Source organism: Oratosquilla oratoria, chromosome 8 (assembly GCF_046742065.1).
Source record: "Oratosquilla oratoria isolate Oo_2021 chromosome 8, ASM4674206v1, whole genome shotgun sequence".
NCBI lineage: Eukaryota > Metazoa > Arthropoda > Malacostraca > Stomatopoda > Squillidae > Oratosquilla > Oratosquilla oratoria.
In genome coordinates, this window is record NC_134784.1 from 70516831 (window position 1) to 70544522 (window position 27692).

The window sequence follows — 27692 nt, forward strand, 5'->3', positions numbered from 1 at the left end:
AGTGTAACTAGTATTCTCTTTACCTTTTCCTTGTCCATGTACTCAAAATCCACTTTGTGTGGGAAGCTATTCTTTTTCAGATCTCTTCTGTAACTGTCCTTTTTAAGTTTATTTTCATGTCCTCTTGTTTTTCTTCTATCCCACTTTAGTAAATTATCTCTATCAAGGACTTCCATCCCTTTCATAAATTTGTAGATGGTTAGTAGATCTCCTCTTTCTCTTCTTTGTTCTTTCTCTATGCTCTTTTTAGTACTAGGTGTCCATAGTGTTGTAGCATACTCCAATCTTGGTCTTATCAATGTAACTAATATTTTCTTTATCATTTCTTCATCAATGTAGTCAAAGGTCACTTTCATTGGTTTTAATAAATTGAGAGTTTCTCTGACTCGCCGTCTATCCCCCCTCCCCCCAGTGCCCAACGATCATTATTAAATAAACCCAACTTTCTCTCCATCAGAATTTGTTTTCAACCAGCCTAACATTTGGCTGCCCAATATGGGGCAGACAACCAATCTAACAAACACTATTTTCTGATACCCACAATCATATGGCAATACCTTAAAGTTAATCATGACCATTTCCAGTTTTATTTTAAAGACACTAAACACGAAACTATGTTTTTTAAACATGAAACATTCCAAACATGCCAACACCTAGCCTCACACACTCAGTCAAATACAGTAGGATAATACATACTATCTATAGTTCCTCACCTTGTCAAGGTTGATTTGAGTGAAGTTGAACCACTTTCCTATGAAGACAATGACTGGTCGTCCAAATTTGTCAACACCTGTTTGGTAAAGGCATCCAATACCAGAAATTTCACTCAGATCTTCAGTTTTGGCCCTTCTAAGCAGTCGTTCATATCTGAAAATGTGATTAACAATCAAATACTGTAACTGGATGAAGGAATGATGTTTTTAAAGATAGGTTCTTCTTTTCACTTATTGTTACTGTCAGATGTAACTTAAATGACTATCACTTAGACAAAATGTTGTAGCACATTTGTAAATAATAATCACGAAGAACCCACAGTTGGAATAAAAGGAAACTTTTGAAGAAAGTGTAACTTCTATATTTCAGCTAATAGCTATAGCCCTCATCCTGAAGAGGGCTATAGTTTTTAGCCAAAATATAGAAGTTACACAGTCGGAATAAAAGGAAACTTTAGAAGAAAGTGTAACTTCTATATTTCGGCTAATAGCTATAGCCCTCATCCTGAAATATAGAAGTTACACTTTCTTCTAAAGTTTCCTTTTATTCCGACTGGGTTCTTCGTGATTAAATGACTATATCTAATTTATCATAACCAAAAGAGGTTGGGCAGAAGACTGGGATGACCCTTCATCCATGAGGAGCTAAGATGAGAGGGGGGAAAGGGTGGAGGGTGGATGGGAGTGGAATGGGTGGGAGTGGGTGCATGCCTTTGGCTTAGCTGCCCCCCTTATAAGGGGGAAACAGCCCTAGGTATGTAGACTGATAGAATAAGTGGTATCATCAGCAAAATGTCTTTGTGCATTTGGACATCAAAAAGAAAACTCAATCAGTCAACAAACAAATTCTTAAGAACCACACTTGACCTTGTCTCCCTGACATGGTACCTTGCAATCAAGAATACAAGACAGCCTATAGACAAACATTTCCCAAACATGGGGAAATTTGAAGCTACCAGGGGGGGAAATAATTACATTGCCTACCAGCAATAAAAAAATCTCAGATTTTCTCATGCCTGAGACAGTATGCCTGTTGTAGTAGGGCAGTTAGTTTACTATATAACTATATGTTTATCAGTATATTTGTACATTCTTAAAATACCTACCTACATATACCAATGGCTTTTTCCCCCTTACAAGGGAGGTAGCCAAAGTCAAAGGCATAAATCCACTTCCACCCATTTCATCCCCACATACTCCACTCCCATTCACCACCCCTCCCTCCCTCTTTTCTTGGCTCCTGGATGATGGGTCATCCCTGCATCTTGCCCACTGCCCTGGGTCAGAAGCAGTGTAGTAAGACACAGCACATCCACAGTAAGGCCATTTGATTTAATCGACAACCACCTTTCTCTGTCCCCTCATGCAGAAAAAGAGAAGACAGGGAGAAATCTCTTTGGGCTGCATCAAAATATCATTCACATGTACTTACTCACCCTCTCATCCCCTACCCCCACCCTTTCATGGATCACAGCATCATCCATTATCCACTCATCCCTATCTTCTGTCCTCTCCCTTTCTTCCTCAACAGACATTCCTCTCTTTTGTAATGCCTCTTTTACCCCATCCATCTCATCCTTGGTCGCCCCCTCAAGTTCACCCCTTCCACCTCTGCCTTCCACACCTTTTACTAATCTTTTTTCACTCATTCTTTCCAAGTGTCTAAACCATCCCAATACTCTTTCATCAACCTTATCTCCCAACTCCCTTTCCATCCCTGCTCTCCTCCTCACCTTCTTGTTTCTCACTCTATCCAGCCTAGTAACCCCTAACATACTTCTCAGGTATTTCATCTCAAACATGTTTAAACTCTTCCTCTCTTATGTTCCATATTTCTGCCCCATACAGTGCTGTCCACGGATTGACTGATTAAATGTACTTAACTAATTGCATCATGCTGGAAAGGAATCTTGCTCAAGAAGAGTTATTGGTTTCCATGTCCATTACAACCTATCATTCCTGTCCATAAAGTTATTTCATCTTCTCTTACAACCACCAATTGATTCGGCGCTGTCTGCATGATTCCTAAGTCTATTCCATTAGCTAACCATTCTGTTGGTAAACCAGTTCTTGATTTAAAATGACAATTACCGAGAGAATGGTCAGAGTAGATACCATGTGAGAATGGAGCTTTGATCAAATGTACAAAGTTAACTTGTTGATGCCGTTTCAAGTACACAGCCGCAAAATACAACCTCTAATCTGGGAAGGGACATTAGGACCAGGAATCCCATGGGGTACATTTAATAACAGTTCCATCTTCACATGGTGTCTACTCTGACCAAACCAGCTCGTCTATTTCCTTCTTAAACCTGATGGCGGTAAAATATAATAATCACGCGAGCATGGATATCTAACATGAAATTTACGCTGTCTAATAGCTCCTAAAATGTCCAAACCTAACCTAACGTAACCATTCAACAGAGAAAACAGAACTTTGAGGTGCAAGAACGAAAGAGGTGAAGAATGAGTCTGCGAGATATTGGAATATTATCCTGGTGTCAACTCACTTCTCTTTTCTTTGTTGGTCTGTGGTGAGTGAAGCCGTCTCGGGATCAGCTGTGGTGTAGGCAGGCTGGCCCCCAAGAAGACGCTGTTTGTCGATATCCTCCTCCATGTGGGCAAATGCGTGGTCGCCTATGTTCACCGACGACTGGAACTGCGTCGCCAGATCAAGCGAGTCGTCCACATCTGGCACACACGCACAAAAAAAAGGGGGAAAAAGAAAATAATTGTATTTCTTTTTTTGACATTTTTTGAAGGGTGACCCACAAAAAAAAAAAAAAAAAAAAAATCATAAAATTTGCAAGTGATTTTGAAAACGATGTATAGATTTTTTTTTATTGTTTCGTTTATCTTGTTTTGGAAAGTTATCTTTGGCGAATTCAAACCAGTTCTACGGTTCTGTCCAACAGAAAAATAATTTTTAGTGACAGATGGAAAAGGAAGCGAGCCGCCATTACATTAACATTCTATATACCATTTTAATATTTCATCTCTCTGCCATGCAAGGCATTTTTTTTTTGGGGGGGAAGGGGGGGTAGAGGATTCTTTGCCTTCTCTTACATTTAACCATAGTGGTGACAATTTCTTTACAACCGGGAACCTTCCCCAATAACCTTCTGATGATGTCACAAAATTTCCAAACCATATTTTGACGTTAGAATTGTCTACGCATTCCACGTGGGATAATGATATTTTTGAAAGTATGCTGAAGGTTAAATAAGGCTAACTTAGGTTAACCTAAATGGTTTCTAAGTACGAAAACTGATCTTTTGGGGGGATGAATACTTTTTTGTTTTGTAACCAGAAATGTCGACAGTTTGACTATCATTTTTGCAATATTACACTATTTTCTTTCCTGTTAAACGGGTCCTACACGATCAATATTATTGCGCAATATTCCGTATTGTACAATATTACTGACGGTGTAGGGATGATATTGAAGGACACAATATATTGAAGAAACCAAATGTACAGCCAAACACGTGTGCCACTTTAATACTATCCCTACACCGTTAATATTATTGCACAATACGGAATATTGCGCAATAATATTGATCGTGTAATGCCCACTTTACTCATAGGAGACGCGCGACGCTAAAACTAAGAACGCTAAGTTAGCGCTATAGTGATATCCCAACAAAGTGTCACACTTTAAGGTCTTTATTCTGGCTAATTCCGGATGACGATTTTATCCATATAATTTGGGGTACGGTCGCTCGGTATTCCCTTTTGTTAAGGGTCCGCCCGGCAGTTGAACGAAACAGTTTTTGGAGAAAAAAAAAAAAAAAAAAAAAAAAAAAAATAGACATTATCACACTGGAATATTTTTCCTCCAACTTTTGGAGCAGATTTGTTGGCCGTAGCTTTCGGGAATGAATTTAATATGCTGGAGGAAAATTACTTTCTTCCAGTATATCAACTGACATTCTATGTATTTTTTGCCGAGAAAAAACATTATTTGCCACAGTGATTTTACGGCGGGAAATGTTCTGAAGGTCGGCGGTACCGCCGATTAATCGGAAGTTGCTGGAAAAATAGCCCAGTGTGATAGCCCCTTTAGCTGCGTTTCTCTGACGAAGAAAACGGAAAAACTTCGAAAGTGAGCACCCCCCCCAAAAAAAAACAAACTAAGAACTGGACATAACTAGTTTCACAAGCGTGATGTGACAAAGCCATCTACTGTAGACTATTCTCTTTACAAAAGCATACTAGAAAAAGCTCTCAGTAATGTCGAAGAAACCAATATTAGTCATCTCTCTATACACAACGTGCACTGGTGGCGTAATTGTAAGCGTGCTGGTCTCACATTCGCTTAGTTGTGGGTTCGAATCCCGCACTCCTGTCCCAACAGTGAATCAGCCTCTCCTGGCGTAGGCTCACATATTCCTCTTCTTCAGGAGGGGCTTAACTACGGCCGAAGCCATCACCTTTGCCTTTTGTGCTACACGGGCTTCCAGGGCGAGTGTGGAAGTCACAGGTAGCTGGTAGATTCGCCGGATGATTGAAACAAATTTGCTATTCTGCACATTCATTCGTAACTCATGGGTGAGGGGAGAGAGGGAGAGAGGGAGAGAGAGAGAGAGAGAGAGAGAGAGAGAGAGAGAGAGAGAGAGAGAGAGAGAGAGAGAGAGAGAGGGAGTCTGGAAACGGCATTATAACCGAAACACACATGACCTCTGCGTCCCAATTAAATCAGGTGCCAAGTGGCCTGACTATTTCGGGAAACGGACAATGACGGGGGGGGGGGGGAAAGCAAAGGAGCTATTCAATGCTTTTCCCTTTTTTTTTTAAATTCTATTTCTTATCTTTTGGGTGAAAAAGAGTCCCTGCATTCCCAACGTTGAGCTGACCTCCATCTTGGAACAGTTACCTGCATGTACTGGCTATCCAAGCAAAAGGGGCAAGGGTTTCCGTGCCAGGTCCTCACGTGTCTATACTTTCAAGGCCATCGACATGTATCTTCTGGCCGCCACTAGAAGATCTTGTTCAACACAAGGGATTCCCTCACCCTCCCTCTCAGTCCCCATGCACAGGATGGCGGGTGGGGGAGGGGGGAGCTTTGGCTTGATTTTTTTTTTTTTTTAATTGTAACGTATGGTCTTCATCGAATCTACAATATTCCATTTTGTACTAATATGTCTTCTTACAATGTCGTTCATTTTCAAACGAGATAAAAAATATTATATATATATATATATATATATATATATATATATATATATATATATATATATATATATATATATATATACATATGCTAATAAGAACACGGGTACGTGTGTTCACTTATGCAAAGTAGACCACTTGGAAAAAGTGGTCTACTTTGCATATATACATATATATATACATACATACATATATATATATATATACTGTATATATATCACATTTATTTACTTTATTTTCTATTTATTTACCAAGTGGCATTTTTTTTTATTCCGGCTGTCGCCAGGCGATTTTATTCAGCGTCATGTGACCAAATAAACACAAAAATCGTTGGAATCAGGATGACGTGTAGCTGACCGGGATATCTTTGCCATTATACAGCGTCTTTCTGTAGAACAGAGGTGGGGAATCCTTGGCACGCGTGCCAAACCTGACACATCACGCGAAACCCAGAGCTCACTTTAAATCAAAATAGGTAATAAATCCCGAACTTCTTTTGTATGACCATCGGTGGCGGCATGATACGCTGGGCGGCGGATTGGGGTCCTCATAAGAGGTAAAGGGTGGCGACCCGTACTCGTATGTAGTCCTGCAACATACGATGACGTGTTACTTTGACTAGGTGATGTTCAGAGGTGAATGCAGCTTCTGTGGGGGGCAGTTAGTGACACCACAGGCCTAAGATTTAACTTCGTTGGCACGCGAGCAAATTTGGTATCAAAGATTTAGCTGATTTTGGCACCCACATTTTGATGTCACAATACTCACGACATCGTAACTCTACGACGACGCAAACCTTACGACCTGCAGACCTACACCGACCTGAAGCCCGTACCAAGAATACCCCGGTCACTGTAGTACCCAGCAGTGGAAGGGACTGTAAGCAATTTCGTCCGTTTTCTTTCCTCCGCTTGACATCTGGCCAGCAACGACCATCCTCCCCCCAACCCCCCTTATCCCCAGGTAACCCCCCCATACGATTTAATAAAATCGCCTGACCGCAGTTAGAATAAACCTAAGCGTACACTGACACGCACTCGACACAACGCCAAGACAAAGCAAGACTTCCTGTTGCTGAATTGAAGTACAGTTTGAACTTCTCATTTGAAATGCTGAGGTCGTAGATACATCTAGAATAATTTCAAGTGAGAGAGAAGTTCAAACTGTACTTCAGTTCAGCAACAGGAAGTCTGTCTCTGCTCTGTGCTGCGTCGACTGTGTCGCCTGTGTTGCCTGCGTCTCAGTTTGAGCTTAGACTAAAAGTTGGTTACTAAGTATGTTCTTTAGCTGACAGGGATAGCGAATGTATGATGATATTTGTCTAGTATGGGAGAAAAATGCATTGGTGAAGTTGAGGATATAATTCGTATATAATTACTTGTGAGAACCAGGACAATGGACCATCTCGCTATGAAAGGGTAAACTATGCCCAAAGGATTTAGAATTTTTCAAATTTGCCAAGTTTAAACTGAAAATTAAAAAGAAACACTCGAAGTGTTAATAAATTTGACTCGATTCTGTTCAACTCGTCTAATGAATACCGTTGCTTCTTTGCGAAAAAAAAAATGTACGAAGCAATTTGAGAAAACAACGGCCACAGAAAGACAATTTCATGGATCTTGCACGTGTCTTCTTTCAAATCAAATCGAAATCGTATCAAATTGAGTTTTGTCGACATCTATTTATTGGAGTAACATTTACACCAACCAGCAAATTATAAAGACGTTAAGTTGATTATTCTCTTGTCCTCTCATAATTTTGAGGTCGCCCATGGTATAATGAACAATTGGCTACGATTATTCATAGATATTAAACTCTTGTAAATGTGTAAATATAAGGTACACAGTAAAAAACGTCGTCTAAAATTTAACCAATATCATCTTGGGATATCTTATCTGAGCTTAAGAATTGAAGAGGCAATTTACGGTATAGAGTCGTGAAAAAAATAATCCTCTGAGCTGTAGGATATTTATTTATTTTACTGAAATATAGACGGTAAAAGAACACACAAGTGTATTGAAAACAATAAACCAAATATAGGATACCACTAGAATAGAAAATATTCAACTTTTCCTTCTGGACCCAATGCACCTTCATGTCATTCCATTTACCTTTACCATTCTGTGGAAAAGGGCATCTACAGTACTCCACGAGTATTGTAGCACTACGCGACCGACCTAAACTAAGACTACGTTCTTTGGTAGAGGCAGACATGTAATATTTTCGTATAGCAATAACACCATCCAAACACAAAAAGTGACGGAATTCTCTTTTAATAAGCCGTGACATTACCAAAACGTCACAAGGCGACTTCTGTAGTCCGCCTAACGGTCTTTGTTTGAGAGCTACTTTCTATGGCGGAGCAAGACATTTCCAGCTTTCGTCGTCTTTCTACTTAATTCACGCAGAACTCAACTTATAATTTGTAAACTAATAACACTTTTTTTTTTGCTGTTTTCGTTCCTAGGCTAGTTTCCAAAATAACATTTTACCAACACCAATGAGATAAATCATATCCTAATATTGTTCAACCGTTGGAGGTTGGTCGACCTACATTAGGGGTCCTTGTCGACATTTTGGAATGCGTTTCGCCTGATTTCAACCTCGATCGTTCGATGTTGATGCAAAAAGTGATCTTCCTGATCACTGTTGATTATGTACTATCGATGTTTAATATCAGAAGTGTGTGTGTGTGTGTGTGTGTGTGTGTGTGTTTGTGCGTGATCCACACGTAAATACAATCCTGCTCTGTGAAAATTTCAAACACAGTGGCAGCTTTTTATCAAAAACCTTCACTTATTTCTTCCCTTCGTGTTAATCTAACGGTCTCAAACTGAAAGACATTTTCTCAAGCCATCAAACTCCACTTGATCCCGTATTTCTATTGGTTAGATGAAACCAGAAAAGAAGATAGGGGACGAGTCGCCATACTTTATAATTCTTCCGGGTGCGCGTTTTACTCGACACAAATACCAATGTCTAAATCAATTCCACCATCTCAAGTGTGCTCCTTTCAAAGCAAGAAAATGTCAAGCATGATTTTTTTCAAATCACGTATTTCAATTCTCGATTTTTTTTAACAAGTTTATATGAATCATGTACCACCCATGTTCCTTCCATCAAGAAACATGTAATCAGTTTGGCATCAAGAGCGCTTACGTCATAGCGCCGTGATCTATTTACACATCACATTAACGGTACGACACGAATAAACTTGATATCGTAAATTCGTTTGTTTGTGTCTGAACTTGTCAGAATGCTGACGACTCGTCGACTACTCAAACATGGAGCCAAGTCTTATCTCAACGGTCGACACGTCGTCAGCGTCAACTGACAGACGACAATCGCTTTTGAATAGTCAGCAAATTGTCAACCGTCGACTGGCAGCCAACTTCCTGTGTATCGTTCGTTTCGATATCATTCGATCAGTTTCCGTCCAACAATATTCCGAATATTTCCAGGTACAGGTCATGATAAATCAAATTATTAACTCCAAAGACTAACATCCGGGTTGGTTCTGATATAATCCCAAGGGTATAAACACTGCTCTTTGAACACCGAAAGCTCCTAGGCAACAGTTTACGTGAGTCCAAGAGGTAGAAGAATCTATGAGCTATATTTTTTTTAATATGAAACAAAAACATGCTTGTTTTTCCCACTGCGATTAACTTTAACCTAAAAAAAATACTGTTACATCTTAGTTTCCAAAGTCTATTCGTGTCGAACCTAATTTTTCATGTCTTCGACTTGATCAAGCCCTTCATACTCTTGCTCTGGACGATAACAGGCGAATCTCTTTAGCTACGAGCAGAATACAAGGGACGGTGGTGTTTTGATAATAAAATCACTTTTCACAAATCAATAAGTCACAGAAACCAATATTAACTCTTGGGATAATACACGTCAGATTTCACATACTTCCATGCATTTTTTTTTCTTTTTCAAATAATCACCTCTTTCAACGTGTAATCAAATGCAACGTACATATCATTATGATTTCTATTTCAATGGGGTAGTTAGCAAAATATTTCTCTGCTCTTTATGATCATGCAACAGCGATCAGGAATGTCACTGCTCGTATGTTTTGTGTCTGTGCTCAATCCAGTATATCCTCTATTTCCACAAATCTTCGTCGTCTTCATCACGCAGTTACCACATTGTTAAACCTGTTTACCCTTCCTGGAGATGGTTCCCTATTCCACGAAAATCTTCTGTATAGGACTCAGCCAATCTCCTCTCCTCGGGCACTGCATGAATGGAATACACCGAAACTTATGGATCGCTGTCATTGTTTCCTCACATCCCATCACGCCAAACTATTCAAACTCAAAATCATATCACTCCAGAATTCCTTTCCAATTCTTAGCACTGTGTTTTCTTTTTCCTGACCTATTCCAGCTCGCCAAGACACGAAGAAGAGTTCTGGGCAGATCAAGCGAAGTAAAGCAAATAAGGCATGACATTTCAACCCCCCTTCAGCAGGACACCCCCTCCCCCTCCTAGCTCCGTCTCCCTCTTCTCCTCTCCCTCAACCAACGCACACCCCTCCCTCCCTCCCTCCCTTTCCCTCTGACACGTCACAGGGCCCCCACGGTCCCCCACCCCTCTCATGGGATTCACCCAGGCCATTCAAACTTGAAGGCCAGAGCACCTCCGGGAGGCCTCAAACAGTTCACCCAGCGCTTGGCCTTCTGCCGAGCCGCCAACCATCCAACCGTCTCTCGGCTCTAGATTCCATTCTCGTATCAGGAAGACAACTCGACCTTTCACAAATCGAAATTGCCTTATTCAACGGACCGACAGTCTATAGACCCACTATACATACGTACGTACATACATACGCACATACATATATACACATACATACGTACATATATACGTACATACATACGTATAAGCACACACACGTACATACACATACGATTGTACACACTGCTCCACTTGAAAGAAGGTCATTTCTTTTATAGAAACATGTTCTCCATTCACCTTTACATCCATGTAGTAAGAACATTACAGCATTATAATACACAAAACTTAAGTCGAGAACGAAGTTATAAAGAAACATAATTCTTTTCATTTTTAAGTTGTTATCAACAAGAGACGATAGAAGAGGACGATAGAACACGGAAAGAGATAAAGGGGCCGTTTCTGATTGAGAAAATTCGTGTGGATCAACTGACAGGTCAACCGCCTTACATGGTACATGGTGAAAAGTGAGATATACCAGAAACCATGTATTCAAACCACCACGCTACCTTCTCTCACGGTACATGTCCTGTGTTGGTGTGGTGTAGAATTGTATTTTGTTGTTTTGTTATTTATTGTATTATTTATATTATGTTATTATGTATTTATATTATAAGATTTGGTTGTGTTGTATATCGCATATGCGATGCGAGCCTTTGTTTTGGCGCGAATTGGAGCGTGGCGTTAGTATCGAAGACGGCCGTGCTGAGGGTGCACGCATTTGTGTTTGTGTAATTTTGTGTGTGTATCCAAATATAAACTTTACGTCTTTAATTGCGCACTCATTAGCCACCCCCAATTCAGTCCTGGAATCTCACGCAGCCAGGTGTGTACACGTACGCACAATACATATACACGAACTGCCCGTATATTATGTACACAAATTAAGACTGGATATACTGTTTTCACAAAATATATTTACTAGTGTTTCGTTTCTTCTAACTGTAGTCCAAAAAGATTTTCTTCGAATGTATTTATTTCACTAGCAATATATGGCTTTGGGTATCGTGCTGGATTTGTGATCCGCAGTTATTAGCTTTCCGGATGAGAGCTCAACTATTGCCCGATCTACGAGTAATGCTATGACTTATACATACGCACCAGTAAGCGTGTGTGTTAGTGTTAGTGTTTGTGTGTGTGTGTGTGCGTGCGCGCGCGCCCTGGTGGTCTGTAAAGGTGTGGAAATTAGACACATGGTACATATTCTGCTTGGCTGTAGACTCATCCTTTTGAAATAATTTTGGTTCCTCTCATTAAAACCACACATTTATGGCTTAAAATGCAAATCATCCTCACCTCCTCCCTCCTAGCGATGAGAGAGGAAGAGGGGGAAGGGGAGGAGAAGGGGGGGGAGGAGGGGATAGAGATTTGAATTTACAATTTCAACAAGACGTGTACCAAGCACATTTCGTTGATAAAATAGAAATTCTAGTTAGTTAAATCAGCGGCCTAAGTCCACAACGAAAATGGTCTTCATCATGATAAATTAGACGAATTAATTAGCGGGCTTTAACTCGGCATCTCTTTCTCTCTCTCTCTCTCTCTCTCTCCTTTCCTCTTCTTTCTCTCTCTCTCTCTCCCCTCTCTCGCACACACAAACACAAGGGACGTATATACCTGTTAGCAATGATACATACATACATATACCAAGGCTTTTTCCCCCTTACAAGGGAGGTAGCCAAAAAGGAAAAGGCATAAAACCATTCCCACCCATTCCATCCCTGAATACACTCCACACCCCTCCACTCTCCCTCTCATCTTAGCAATGATACACCAATTTTATTCTTTGTTACAAAATCCCTTATGTCGCTTATCTGATGAAAACTGAGGTTTCTTCATCAATTACTTAAATCCTTATCGACGCCCCTTCACGAGTTCGGGGTTTCTTGATTCCGATCGACTTATTCGAACTTTCTCTCGTATTTTCCAATCCACTCCGAGATTTTGTCCTAACTCCTAATCCTCTGATCTCCAAGACCTCTTCTGATCTCCTTCTCGTCTACCTCACTGGTTAACAGCCTCTCTCCACACAACATTCGTGTGTCTTCCCTCACACCTTCTCCCAAACGCCACCCCTCCAAAAAAAAAAAAAAAAAAGGCAAAAATAATAATAATATAATGATGATAAAAAGAAGCCCTTTGTTTTATATAAAAAGTTGACAATCATAATTCCCTTATATTTGATAGATTTTTTTCTTATATTCAGATTCCTCACGTTATATAGAGATGACCCCACTAAATCTTTGTCATGGATCACTTGGGAGACCCTCCGTGGCTTCTACCTAAACCAGGACTTCGAATCTAAGTTTCCACATTTTTTCGGACACTTCCCTTACATCGTTCACCTCCAATGCTCTTGTCGCTGAATTTTGTGGTGTCCACGTTTCGCAACCGTACAGTAGAGTCTCGTTGAAATGGGGGTAGTTTACAAGTCGCTAGCGACATGTAAACTACCCGTGCACGCGCCCAATGTCAACGGAAAGTTAGTCAACTTGCCTCCCAACTATCCTAGTGTTAACACTTACTTGCAGGGTAAGTTAACTTGCAGCTAGCACTAGAGGCTACCAACCTAGCCCCGTGTCAACGATGCTTAGTTTGATCAAACCACACTTCTAAATATCCCCCAAAAATACTTTCACCTAAGTTTCGCGCTTTTTCGAGGCGACTGTAAACTCCATTTTCGGTTTTAAAACCTCCGCTTTCCGGCTGTGAACTAATTGACGATTTTCAATATGCCAGATGACTTGGAAATAACAAAAGTAGTTACTCTCTATCTGTGCACGCACTTAAAGAAAAAAGTGGTAGCCAGTTTTATACAGCCAGAAAGTCGTGCTCTTTACACATTTACAAAATAACAGATTTATCAATCTGAAGTACAAATATAGACGTAATTTGCAAAGGATTACAAAGGCGGAGCATGCCGACAGGAGACTTTTTGGTCCATATCTAGGTCGGATGCGAAAAGAGAAGTAATATGGTAGATATATGCGTGAATACATAAATTATACATACATACATCATAAATGACAATTATGCTCACTTTCATTATGGAAATAAAGCTGATATACTGTACAACGTCTACCTGAACATTTAAACCTTTACGCTCGAAAATATTTCAACTCAAGTTTATTATGTTGTCTACTGCAGAAGAAATAAAGATAATATAATCTAAATTGCATTCATGATGATATACAATATTTTTCTTCCTACAACGCAAGTTTCCATCACATCCTGATTTTAAAAAGTGAAATCCATTTTCAGAGATTCCGGGAGTGGCTGCTTTTCTATTTGTCCCTGCGGAGTGGAAAGGGAAAGGTTCGTCTTGTCATCAACCCTGAAGCAACAGAGGAATTACCAGTTCGGAGAAAAATCCACGGACGCTGCCTATAGCGCCTCGAAGGGTGAGGGTTCCTGGAGCCAGGCCACGAACAAGCCTTGCTGCCTCAAGGCAAGAGGTTCCTGGTGCCAATCCCCGGGCACTCCTTGCTACCCCGAGACAAGAAGCTCCTGGCGCCAGACAGCTGCTGGGGCTCATGACAAAACCGCTTTGGAACAGCGAACAGGAGAAGTCAATCAAAGTTCGTGGGGGGAAGGAAGAAAGTGGGGCAAGGCTTCTCTCGAGCTGCCAACAAAAAGTGGGCTCCCGTCTCGAAGATTCCTCGGGAACCCTGATGGGGGTGCTTAAGCTTCTTCCGTCCTGAATCGATCTCACCGTTTCTCATAACAGAAGAACATAAGAATGGAGAAGACTGCAAGAGACCATAGGGGCTACACTAGGCAGCTCCATGTCTCTTACCAATTGTCATCCCTAACCATAGAAGTTATCTAACCTTCTCTGAAATTAACCAATAGTTTCAGCGCTCGCTACATAGTTACTAAGTTTATTCCATTCGTTAACCACTCTATTGATAAATCAGTTTCTGTTTATTTATTTTTTCTTTTGGCCAACTCGACCTTGAAGATATCATCATCATAGTGCACAGCTCTCCTCAGTTCGTTGGGAATTATTGTCCTGTGCCCTCTTCAAACGGATCTCCTATCTCTGCTAACTTAAGGTGACGGCACACTAGCGCTAGCATGCTAGTTGTTTTTGCTACTTCGTTTATTTAGAAACGACTTCGGTTCCAATATTCTAGACTTCCGTAGGAACATCTCAAAAATGTGTCTAACATTCGTATTCTAGGTTTAAGTACTCTTAGTTCGTCATTCAGTTTCTTACTCTAAATTTGAAAAAACAAAAGGTCGTAACCGAAGTAGTTTCTTCTCAAACAAAGCGGGAAAAGCAAGTAGCATGATAGAGAGAAATGCTTAGTGTGCCGCCACCTTTAACACTTGTGTCACTCAATGCTTATGCTATTCTGATTTATGTCCAGAGACTTAATAACATCTCTTGGCCCAGAAATTACCTTGATGTAGTCTTCGGTAAAACACGAAATAGTAAAAAACAATTCTTAATTTTCTACATGTAAAGCAAACCCTACACGATCAATATCATTGCGCAATATTCCGTATTGTACAATATTAATGACGGTGTAGGGATGGCATTGAAGAATGACACAATATATTGAAGACATCACATGTACAGGGCAAATATGTATGCCTCTTCAATACATCCCTACCCCGTCAATATTATTGTACGATACGGATTATTACGCAATAATATTGATCGTGTAGAACCCGCTTAATTTAAACAGACAAAATATATAGTTTTGATGATCAGGTCCCCATAATCAAAATACTCCTTCCCATTTATCCACTTCCCTTTTTCATCTCCAACATATTCCTCGCTTACAATTTTTTTTTTTTTTTTTTTTTTTCTGGCGATCAATTCAATCCAACAGATCTTGGTATCCGCTAAGTGACACGGGTTCTAGGTCTGGGTATCTTCCTTGATACTTCTGGGGACCCTGAAGAACTTCCAGGAGATGATGTTTCCGTTTCCTTCAGTACATTAACCACAGACGCTCGTGTGCGGTGCTTAGAGAGAGAGAGAGAGAGAGAAAAAAAAAAATCTACTGGGTGAAACATCCCCGTCACACATCGACGCGGATATGTGGCGCCACAGAGTCGCTCGTCTGCTTCCAGGATAAGGGTATGTTTTGCTCAGTGCAATTACCGCTCAGCAATGATCGTTCATGGCTCAATAATGATCATCAAACGACTGTCTAGACCATTAATTCCTTGTTTTCGAATGGGGTTCTTTTGCTTCAAGCTGTAAAGTACGAGGTTGATCACTTTAACGAAACTTACCGACGCGTTTACCCAGATATACTGCCAGGTAGGATGCGCGTCACCGGCCAGTAGCCGTGGTAGGAGGCTAATAACCGAACACAACGTACCTTAAAACACATCAACTTTAGGCGTGGGGGTGTTACGTATTCTCCTTCCATCCCCTCTTCAACCACACCCGTTCTCTCCTCTCCCAGGCAGTCACCCATGGGATCCCACCCAATCAACCCGTGCAAACGCTGGGCATCTTTTATTCACAGACGTCATTGTCTCAAGGTCGTTGTGTCCTCTCCTTCTTTCAACATCTCGAGCACCACCCTGCGGACCTTTTCCGTTATTTACTCCTTTCCAGATGGAGTGTGTGGGTTCGAATCCCGCGCTTTTCTCCGATTCCTAGCAGTAACTGTTACTTGCCCCAACAGTCCAAACACATAGGGCAAAGGTGACGGCTTCGGCCGTAGCTATGCGCCTCATGGCATAGGATCCTCATCACCTTTTCACCATAAGGACTATACACACGCGCGCGCGCACGCACACACACACACACACACACACACACACACACACACACACACACACTGACAGAGAAAAATGATAAGAGAGAGAGAGAGAGAGAGAGACAGAGAGCATAACATAAGAACATAGGAACGAAGGAGACTGCAAGAGACCATAAGGCCTACACTAGGCAGTTCCGTTTCCATCACCACCTGTCATCCCCATCCATAAAGTTGTCTAATCGTTTCTTAACACAACTGATAGTTTCAGCACTTACTACATGGTTACTAAGTATATTACATTCGTTGACCACTCTATTAGTAAACCAATTCTTGCCTATTTCCTTCTTAAATCTAAATTTGTCCAGTTTAAATCCATTACTGCGAGTCCTGCCCTGTTGTTTTAATATGATGACCTTGCTTGCGTCACCCTTGTTAAAGCTTTTGATCCACTTGAACACCTCTATTAGATCACCCCGCACTCTGCGTCTTTCCAGAGAGTGTAAGTTAAGGTGCCTTGGCCTCTCTCCGTAAGGTAAATTTCTGAGCCCATGTATTGTTTTGGTTATTCTCCTCTGTACTGAATCTAGTGAATTGGTATCCATTCTACGATTATGTGACGGAGAGCAAAACTGTACCGCATAGTCAAGGATGGGTCTAACTATCACTAGATAGAGTTTGATAATTACCACTACACTTCTATTCGTAACCGTCCTAGCAATGAAACCCAATGCTCTGTTAGTTCTGTTCCTGGCCCTAATGCACTGTTTCCTCGATTTAAGGTCAGGACTCACTAGAACTCCCAAGTCTCTCTCGCACTCAGATTTCTCAAAAAAAAAAAAGGTATTATCTAAACTATATCTGTTTTTGGGGTTGTGTAACTCTACGTTTAACGCACTGCATTTTGAGATACTGAAGTCCATTTGCCATTCCACCGATCATGTCAACAATTTGTTAAGATCTTCCTGCGGAATCTCGGGCACCAGTGAATTATTCATACTCTCCATTCCAAAAGCAAAACATCATCTCCTCCTCCTCCTCCTCCTCCTCTTCATGCACCAAAATCTCTCCGGTCAAAAGCTCCAAAGCTATCACGCTCTGCTTAAATCTCTTATGCCCATTTCACACGTATCGACTTTTTGCCGTGCGCCGTCCACGACACGACGTCATGCTCTCAAATCACCACGGGTGTCTATGGACGCTTTCCCACGTGGTCTTGACGTGTGAAAGCATCCATAGGTACCTATGGTTGTGAGAACGTGACGTGTCGTGGACGACGAAAAGTCGATACGTATGAAACCAACTACATAATAAAATCGACTGCCGTCATAAATGAGTCCGTGAGAGGTTGATAAGAGGTAATGGAGGTACTACTCGTCCCGTGAGAGTTTACTAGCCCCGTGAGAGTGAGTTTACTCGTCCCGTGATAGTCTGCTTGCCCCGTGAGAGTGAGTTTACTAGCCCCGTGAGAGTGGGTTTACTCGTCCCGTGAGAGTCTGCTTGCCACGTGAGAGTGAGTTTATTCGCCCCGTGAGTGAGTTTACTCGCCCCGTGAGAGTGAGCCTACTAGCCCCGTGAGAGTGAGCCTACTAGCCCCGTGAGAGTGCGTCTACTCGCCCCGTGAGAGTCTGATCGTCCCGTGTGAGTCTACTCGCCCCGTGAGAGTGAGTTCACTCGCCCCGTGAGAGTCTGCTCGTCCCGTGAGAATGTGCGTGTCCTTTCCCGTACCATCAGGCGTGTCCCGTGATCAACCGAAACGACGACGACGACGACGTCCTTTATGACGAGCTAAAGGGGTTATCGCACTGGGCACATTTTCCTCCGACATCCTACCTCCAACCTGTCTGAACAACTCGAATACGATTTCGCTTACACAAATCTGGCCTCGTCTAAGGGCATTTCAACAATATGTCTAACAATTGTACAAGTTTACAATCAGTTCACCATTCAGGTTTGCTATATATGACGGAAAGGTATGTTATTTGATATTTGGAAGATTTGAAAAGTAAAATATTGTAACCGAAATCGTTTTTCACTAGAACGGACTCTCAGCTGTTGGTGCTGGCGAAGCCCCAGTGTGATAAAGCCCTTTAAGCCTTGACCTTAGCTCCGGGTGCTCCGAAGTCGTGGTGGTGGTGGAGGTGGATGGTGGTGGATGGCGGCGGAGGGGTGCCGCATCACCCACGACATCTTTGCGTGCAAGCAACGTCGCGCATGCGTCCACGCCATTGATTCGTTAGCTTGATGGGGAGGAAGAGGAGGAGGAGGAGGAGGAAGATGATGATGAGGAGGAAGAGAAGAAAGAGGAGGAAGAAGAGGAGGAGAAAGATGATGAGGAGGAGGAAGAAGAGGAGGAGGAGGAGGAGGAGGAGGAGAAAGAGGAGGAAGAGGAGGAGGAGGAGGAGGAGGGGAGGGAGAGGGAAAGTGTGTGTGCGTGTGCGTGTGTGTGTACGAGAGTGAATGAGTGCGAGTGAATATGTGTGCGTGTGCGTGCGTGCGTGTCTGTGTGTGTGTATGTGTGAGAGAGAGAGAGAGGGAGAGAGGGAGGGAGAGAGAGAGAGAGAGAGAGAGAGAGAGAGAGAGAGAGAGAGAGAGAGAGAGAGAGAGAGAGAGAGAGAGAGAGAGAGAGAGAGAGAGAGAGAGAGAGAGAGAGAGAGAGGGGAGGGGGGGTTACTGTCGGCGGACCCTGCTGCCGGTGTGCTGACAGCAACACCCACTCCTCCATCAGGGGTCCACCCACATCCACACCCACACCCACGTCCACCAGACCATCACTAAAAGCACCCACATCATCACTACTTTCATCTTCACCACCATCGCCACCACTATCACCATCACCACCGATTACCATTCTCGCCATTCACCATGAGCATGGTGCCGGGGGTGGGAGTGGGATTGGGAATGTAGGGGAGGAGTCCCTGGGAGTGACAGTGGAGTGCCACGGCGGTCTTGGCACTGAGGAGGGATGGGAGGCGTTCAAATAGTGGGAGACAGGAGGTAGGATGGGGGGGGGGTCAGGTAGAATGAGGGAGGCGGGAGGAGAACAACAGAAAAGGGAGATTAGTTGAAACGTCCAGGGAAGAGGAGGAAGTATGAGCCATTGGAGCAAGGAGAGGAAGAGGGGAGGAAAAAGAGGAGGAGGAGGAGGAGGAAGACGAGGTGGAAGACCAAGAGGGGTGGAATGAAAAATAGAAGAAATGCTGTAATGGAAATGAAACGAAAGAAGAACAGAATGAAATAGAACGAAAAAAGTGAAAAGACACGGGATTGAAAAAGAAGTAGGCGGAGGAGAAAGGGGAGGAAGAAGAGGACGGGGAAGGGGGGGGGAGGGGGAGGAGGAGGAGGAGGAGGACCTGGAGAGGTAACGGGCCTCGTTGGAAGGGGTCAGCCGCCTCCCCTTTATCCTTACCATACGTCGTGGCCGTGTTATAGCAAGGTGCCAAAAGAGGAAAGGGGAAGACTGTGGGATGTGGTGAGACATAGTGTGTGTGTGTGTGTGTGTGTGTGTGTGTGTGTGTGTGTGTGTGTGTGTGTGTGTGTGTGTGTGTGTGTGTGTGCGCGTGAGTCACTGGACGAAGGAGGGAGTGCCAACGTTGGGTGCCGCTTGGGTGACTCAGGGCCGACGATAGTGCCAAAGTATCTGTCGGCCGATTCACGGGGTCACCAAGCGCCAAGGGAACTGTGGCACTAAGATAACCAGACAATGGGGAGCTAATGGAACACAAGAGGGGGGGGGGAGAGTGCCACGAGAAGAAAGCCTCCAGGATGGAATGGGGGAAAGGTGGGGGGGGAGGTCTGGGGTGGAAAGGGTGCTTGGAAGAGTGGAAAGGGTATTGCTCCAGGGACTGGAATGGTGTTTGGAAGTGCCAAGTAAACTGGAAAAGGTTGGGGACACAGTGTAGAGGACCTGGAAGGAAAAGAGGATGAAATATGAAGAAGACTAGGTTGGAAGGTGCAAGAAATGGCGAGTCCCTCAGCATTGCCGGCGCTCGCATGGGAAATGTAGAGAGTGAGAGTTAGTGACAGAGTGAGAGTGAGAGTGAGAGGAGGACATAAAGGTTGCAGGTAAGGACATACACATGGTCGATGACGTCACAAGCTGGAAGAAGGGCGAGGGAGCTATGACGTCAGAGTTGGTCCCTCAGGTGCGGTGAAGCCAAGTCACGTCACTGAGCGAAACGAAACGATTCAAACACCCAGCTTTCGGGTGAAACGGTTGCCCTTTCCAGAATGTTTCGCTACCCATCGTTCCTCTATGGCGAAAGCTGGCAACTCCGCCCAGAGGCCCAACGATCTCTCGAACCGGCGTCTCGGTCGAGTTGCCACACGTCGCCATAACAGAACTGTAATGTCCGAAACAATTTGGTATATTTTCGCTTCATTTCTGCCGAGCACACTGAAGACGTCGTTTAAATTCTTATTATTTGTTCCCGACTGAGGCAGAACACTGCAAAGTACAAAAATCATGGATTATAACGACGACGATAAAGTCCATGACGAGCACATAAAAGATATGATAAATATTATATATATATATATATATATATATATATATATATATATATATATATATATATATATACACACACACACACATGCAGGAGTGACAACTGGAAATGAAAGTTAAACAAAGCAAAGCGCTTTCGTTATATTGCATCAATCCAATGTACTTTACACTGGATGCAATATACGAAGGCGTTTTGTCTCGTCCAGTTTTCTCTCCCAGTGGTCATTCTTGCATAACTGAACACGCATTCCCAGTGTTTCTCATTAGCACACGGGCGTGTACACAACACGCACACACACATATATATATATTTAGAAATTGTTTTAGAAAAATGAGAGAGTGATAGGTGGGGAAGGGTAAACGAAGATGGGCTTTTAGACCGAAACGTTAGGACGTATTCTAAAAGCCCGTCTTCATTTACCATTCCCCACCTATCACTCTCTCATATATATATATATATATATATACATATATATATACATATGTATATATACATACATATATACATACATATATACATATATATATATATATATATATATATATATATATATATATATATATATATATATATATATACACTGGCTCCCAGTGATCAATTAATATATTTTTCAACCACAAATCACTCTTGATTCCATGCCATCGCAATCGAGACTGAGAGTCACTCGAAGGAGGCATCCGTTGGAAATTGAAACGTGGACGGGCCGAGGATGCGAGCCCAGCTAACCCGTCACTGTAACCTTGTTACGGGTTAGCTGGGTTCGAATCCTCTGCTCGTCCACGTTTCAATTTCCAACGGATGCCTCCTTCGAGCGACTCTCGGTCTCGATTGCGATGGCATGGAATTAAAAGTTATTTGTGGTTGAAAAAGATATATATGTATATATATATATATATATATATATATGTGTGTGTGTGTGTGTGTGTGTGTCTGTGAGAGAACCAATTTCATACTAAACATGTTTCAGGTAATATATTCCCAAAGACCGTGGCATACTGAAAAAATTATATATATATATATATATATATATATATATATATATATATATATATATATATATATGAGATACAGAGTAAACCGTATATTTCGACCACTAGCTATGGTCCTAACTGCTGAAGAGGACCACAGTTAGTGGTCGAAATAGACGGTTTACTATGTATCTCAGCTTATCTTTCTCCGAGAGTGGGTTTAAGTTTTATTATATATACTGTATATTATATATATATATATATATATATATATAATATCTTACATTGGTGTCACTACGACTTCGTTGAGCAGGGGACTTACAATGCATGCTCGTGAGGGCAGCATACAAAAACACATGAAACAAACTCACAACAAAACCCTCACAAGGCCACATTTGGTGGATAACACGAAAATACTTAGACACTGCAGCAATCACAGAAAACTACACATTTTTGAGAAAGTATACATTTCACAACAGACTCCACTCATCAATATACAGACCGATACACTCGGTGCCCTCCTATTGCATAAGAACTCAACTGTTCAAAGACATCCTCCGAGCATCGCAACTCCCAGAAACAACAGATCCTCCCTAGGGAGTTCCAGCAGACATCCTCCCAGTGCAGCCGACTAAATCCCACCGAACATAATCCCACCGGACATAATATCACCAATCAACAACAGACCCTTCCTACGGAGTTCCAGCAGACATCCTCCCAGCACAGCCGACATAATCCCACCAAGCATAATCCCACCGGACATAATCTCACCAATCAACAACAGACCCACCACACGTAGCTCCATTGTGCGCCAACCTAGGTAGCAACTGTGACCTCTCCCAGTACCATGTATACACCATTGGGCGCCAACCTAGGCAGTAACTGTGACCTCTCCCAGTACCTTGTATACACCAAATTTCTGTACTTAAATTGTTAGCCTTCTTTTTATGTATTAGATTCTTTTCTCGCCTGAAGATGGTTGAAAGCATCAACCGAAAGCTCGCATTATGTATTATTGTATAGTATTTTCTTAACAATACAATATGGATCTCGGCAGCCTCGTTTTTGACCTCCCTTCTCATTACAAGAAGTCTATTCGGAAGATAGAGAAAACTACAAAGAAGTTAGTTGATACTGAATTTGCGCTGGTCTTTAACCAAACATGTTTAAAATATATATATATATATATATATATATATATATATATATATATATATACATATATATACATAACATAAACACAAAACATAACATGAATACAATAAGACTTTATACCCAACAACACGTCAAATTTTATGTCCATGACCTTCCCAACGTTAATAATAAAAGCCGCTAAAACACAGTAGACAAAAGGACTACAGAAGTTCTAAAACAAAAGGCGTACGATTATATTCACGTTTAGATTTACCTTCATTATCTTCACTTTTATTTCTAATCACACTTGTAAATGGGTCAACGTTAATTTATTGAACGAACGAAACTAGTCTTTCCAGACGCAAATATATCTTAACCACTTTGTTGGTAAACCAGTTCTTGTTTATTTCGTTCTTAAACCTAAATTTGTCGAATTAAGGGATAATGCACAAAGAGAAACACCATGTACATTATATATATATATATATATATATATATATATATATATATATATATACATATATATGCATAGAGCGAAACCGTACAGGAATAAACCCAGGAACTCAGAAATAGACCCGTGACTTCTTTTTCTACCTTCATCATATATATATATATATATATATATATATATACACACATTTAACCACAATGCACTTTAATTCTAAGCCATCAAAGGCCGACATGCAGAAATTGAAATGCGGTACTGCCAAGGACTCGAACCCAGCATCCTCATGACAAGAACGGTAGTGATATACCAACTAGCCTAGTTGGTAAGTCTCTACCGCACTTGTCTTGAGGATGCTGGGTTCGAGTCCTTGGCAGTACCGCATTTCGATTTCTGCATGTCGGCCTTTGATGGCTTAGAATTAAAGTGCATTGTGGTTGTTAAAATGCATCTCTAATCACTGGGACTCATTCAGTGCTGTACATACATGCACACACACACACACACACACACACACACACACACATACACACACACACACACACACACACACACACACACACAAGCACATATATTACAAGCTCCCACCCTACTTGTCATCTCGGTAAGGTTGGCAAGCCTCGGAAGACGTCACAGGCCCTGCTCTTGTATAATAAATCAAACAAATAAAATCATGGACGGTGTCCCTTGCAGAGGACTCTAACATGAAATTCACTGAACCATACCCTTGGTCAAACTCGCTAGTGGAAGGATTCGAACTGCCGCCACCTCGATCACAGCAGCGACGCTCTAACCCGCTCGGCCAGTGAGCATAAACACTATCATAAAAAGTCTACTGCGGACACCTATATGTGACCCATGATATATATGTAAACAATAAAGGTCCCTCCTTCGTGTATTAATACATTTTTGTCAGCTTGTTTTGGCTTTCTTAGTAAAGCCTCGTTGACACGAAGGTAGTCTAGTAACTACTCGTGTTAGTGAATTGTAAACAACCCCTGCACGCGCCCAAGGTCAACGGAAAGTTAGTCAACTTGCCTCTGAACTATCCTTGTGTCAACACTTACTTGCCGGGTAAAGTTAACTTGCAGCTAGCACAAGCGGCTACTAAACTAGCCTCGAGTCAACAAGGCCTATAAGAACAACGACATACAAGTAGTTTAATTCTTAACAACAGAATATATATATATATATATATATATATATATATATATATATTATATATATATATATATATATATATATATATATATATATATATATATATATATTGGGTACGTTTTTGAATTACTGCATTACTTTATCATGATTTGGAAGTCCTGTTCAAATGGATGATATATGTGCTATTATGTTATACGGATGTTGTGGTGGACAGAGGAAGACCATGGCGTTGAACTTTTTTGAAACAGGAAAAAAGAGAGAGAAAGAGAGAGAGAGAGAGAGAGAGAGAGAGAGAGAGAGAGAGAGAGAGAGAGAGAGAGAGAGAGAGAGAGAGAGAGAGAGAGAGAGAGAGAGAGAGAGAGAGAGAGAGAGAGAGAGAGAGAGAGAGAGAGAGAGAGAGAGAGAGAGAGAGAGAGAGAGAGAGAGAGAGAGAGAGAGAGAGGGGAGAACAAAAGAGAGAGGAAGAAAGAAAAAGAGAGGGCAAAAGAGAGAGAGAAAGAAAGCGAGAGAGAGAGAGACGTGTTTTGAAGCCAACTCGGGTAGAAGAATAGCCCGACTGACCAGACGGAACAACATGGCCACCGTGAACGGACCACGGGCAACCCAGAACAGACACCCGCTTTCGAGGGATCGGTGTTTGTGGCGAGGGAAAGGAAGTCTGTACGGAAATGAAACGATAGTTGTTTATAAAAAGGGGATATTGTAATGTTCTAGCCTTTCCTGGTGGGTTAATCAAAATCACAAGACCTTTCTAAAAGTCTAATACAAAATGATTACACTGGCAGACCTTCCTTGTCTGCTTTCCACCTCAAGACTCACAGATCTTTAAAGGGACATCTAGTATGATTTGTACCGTGGATCAGGAAGCACGTGGCAGGAGATTTAGACATTGAGGCTTCAATCTAAAGGATCCAAAAGCGGGGGGAAATGATCGAACACAGTTGTAGAGAAAGATAGAAACACGGATTTTTTTTGTATAGGTAAACTGAAATGAGAAGATGTAGTATGAGATTAGAAATTAAATGAATTTTTGTGGAAGAAAAAGCATATGTATATATATATATATGTGTGTGTGTGTGTGTGTGTGTGTGTGTGTGTGTGTGTGTGTGTGTGTGTGTGTGTGTGTGTGTGTGTGTGTGTGTGTGTGTGTGTGTGTATGTGTGTCCTTCCTCCGACCAGGAGCGCAATTGGTGTGATCCTGAAAGCGAACCTAGGAAAAGGTCTGGGGTTCTAAGAGGACCTGCGAATTAGCCCAGGTATCTTCAATCGTCATTGAACGGTCGCGTCCAGTAATGTTTTTGAAAAACTTTTAATAGACATGTAATGTTTTTGAAAAACTTTTAATAGACATGAAACTCCTGAAGGTTGAACGTCTATGACCAGACTAGAACGACCCCATGAATCGGCGATACTTCCCCACCCCCACCCCACCGCAGGGTAAAAATATCACTGGGGGCCGGGAGGTAAATATACCACACCAGTAAGGCCCTGTTCACACTAGCGGTTTGAACCGCGCGGAAACCGCGGCAGTAACGCAGAATCGATGAAAAACTGCGCGGTTGTGTGTGAACGCCTCCATTGACTTACAATGTAATTGAAAAGCTGCGGTTCGAGCGGGTTAGAGCGTCGCTACTTTCGGCGGAGGTCGAGGTGACGGCAGTTCGAACCTTGCCACCAGCGAGCTGGACCAAGGGCATGATTCATCATATCCCAAGCTACAAAGTCCTCTGTAAGGGCCACCGTACTAGCCTCTTGGCAGGGGGAGTTCGCGTTGTTAAACCGAATCATTCGAAATCTAGAGTTACTTCTGGTAAAGCAATACCTGCCAGGTCACATATCATACACATTAGTGAAATGCATATTCTTAAAAAAAAAAAAAAAAAAAAAAAAAAAAAAAAACATTAATGTGCAATAATTCTATTCTCTTGTCTTTGTGGGCCGGTGGGTGTCTGGGGTGCATTGACGAGCTGGAAGAGAGGACTTGTTCGAAGCAGTTCGAAATCAAGACTAATGGTAAAACGTATTGTTGGCGGACTTGGCTCAAACTCCAGCGAGCTCAGAGTATGAATAAAATCAAGATTAAAGAAGTTTTGACGTGTCTTCATGGTGCTATGCCTTCTTTTACACGAGATCATTGGGGGTAAATGACTAAAGTTATGAAGTAAAAGATAGTGGCGGTGGGAGGAGTTACAGAGGAAGCACTATATCACACGTGGCGTTCGTTATCGGGTTATCACACTGGGCAAATTTTCCTTCAACCTTCAGTTAATCAGCAGTACCGCCCACCTCTAGAACAACCTCCGTCGTGAAAATCACTTTGGCAAAATATTTCCTTTTCTCACCAAAAATACATAGAATGCCATTTGTTATGCAGGAGGAAAACTATTTTCTCCCAGCACATCATATTCCTTCCCGACAGCTGCGGGCTGCTTCAACAATCGGAGGAAAAGTTAGTCTAAAGTGATGACGCCTTTCGAACACTCCTCCTCTTCCTCCTCCTCCTCTTTCCAAAGCCCATCGATCCTATGTTCTTACCCTGTCAGTCTGCCACATCCTTCAAGCAATCTTTCCATGCCCAGGCACATTGCTCTCATTTTCTGACCCATATACTCCTGGAGGGCAAGGGTGGGGAACCTTTTCAAGTATGGGTGCCAAAATCAGTCAATCATTTGATGCAAAAATTTCTCGCGTGACAACGGAGAGAAATGATGGTAGGCCTATAGTATATATGATTATGGGCCCCCCTCCCTCCCTCCCACCCTTCCCCTCCCAGGAGGGCCCCAGTCCGCCACCCAGCGTATCATGGGTCTACCAATGGTTATACAAAACAAGCTGGAGAATAAGTTATTTTGATTTAAGGTGAGCTCTGGATTTCGCGTACCGGGAAAAAGACGTTAGCGTGCCAGGTTTGGCACGCGTGCCAAGGGTTGCCCACCCCTGCTGTAAGACCTCCGTCCCTAAGGATCTCCTGATCTACCCCCCATCCACGGTACAATCTGGTCTTGAGACCGCCGGACAGATCTGGTCGGATCAGACCAGATCGGACCGTGTATGTCGGTCGGACAAGCCAAAATGAGGACACACACGATCCAATCTGGTCGTATACGATCCGATCTGTCCGT

At 42.2% G+C, this 27692-nt stretch overlaps 1 protein-coding gene across 3 annotated transcripts in view; it reads right to left on the reverse strand.

Moving 5' to 3' along the window:
- The window catches only part of Gdap2 (ganglioside induced differentiation associated protein 2), a 229150-nt gene that overhangs the window by 24778 nt on the left and 176680 nt on the right, over nucleotides 1–27692 (reverse strand). For all 3 annotated transcript variants that reach the window (XM_076189385.1, XM_076189384.1, XM_076189386.1), the window contains 2 exons: nucleotides 3224–3404; nucleotides 714–867 (listed from right to left, as the gene is read on the reverse strand). In XM_076189385.1, coding sequence (XP_076045500.1) covers nucleotides 714–867; nucleotides 3224–3404 — 335 coding nt within the window. The remainder of the gene's footprint in view (nucleotides 1–713; nucleotides 868–3223; nucleotides 3405–27692) is intronic.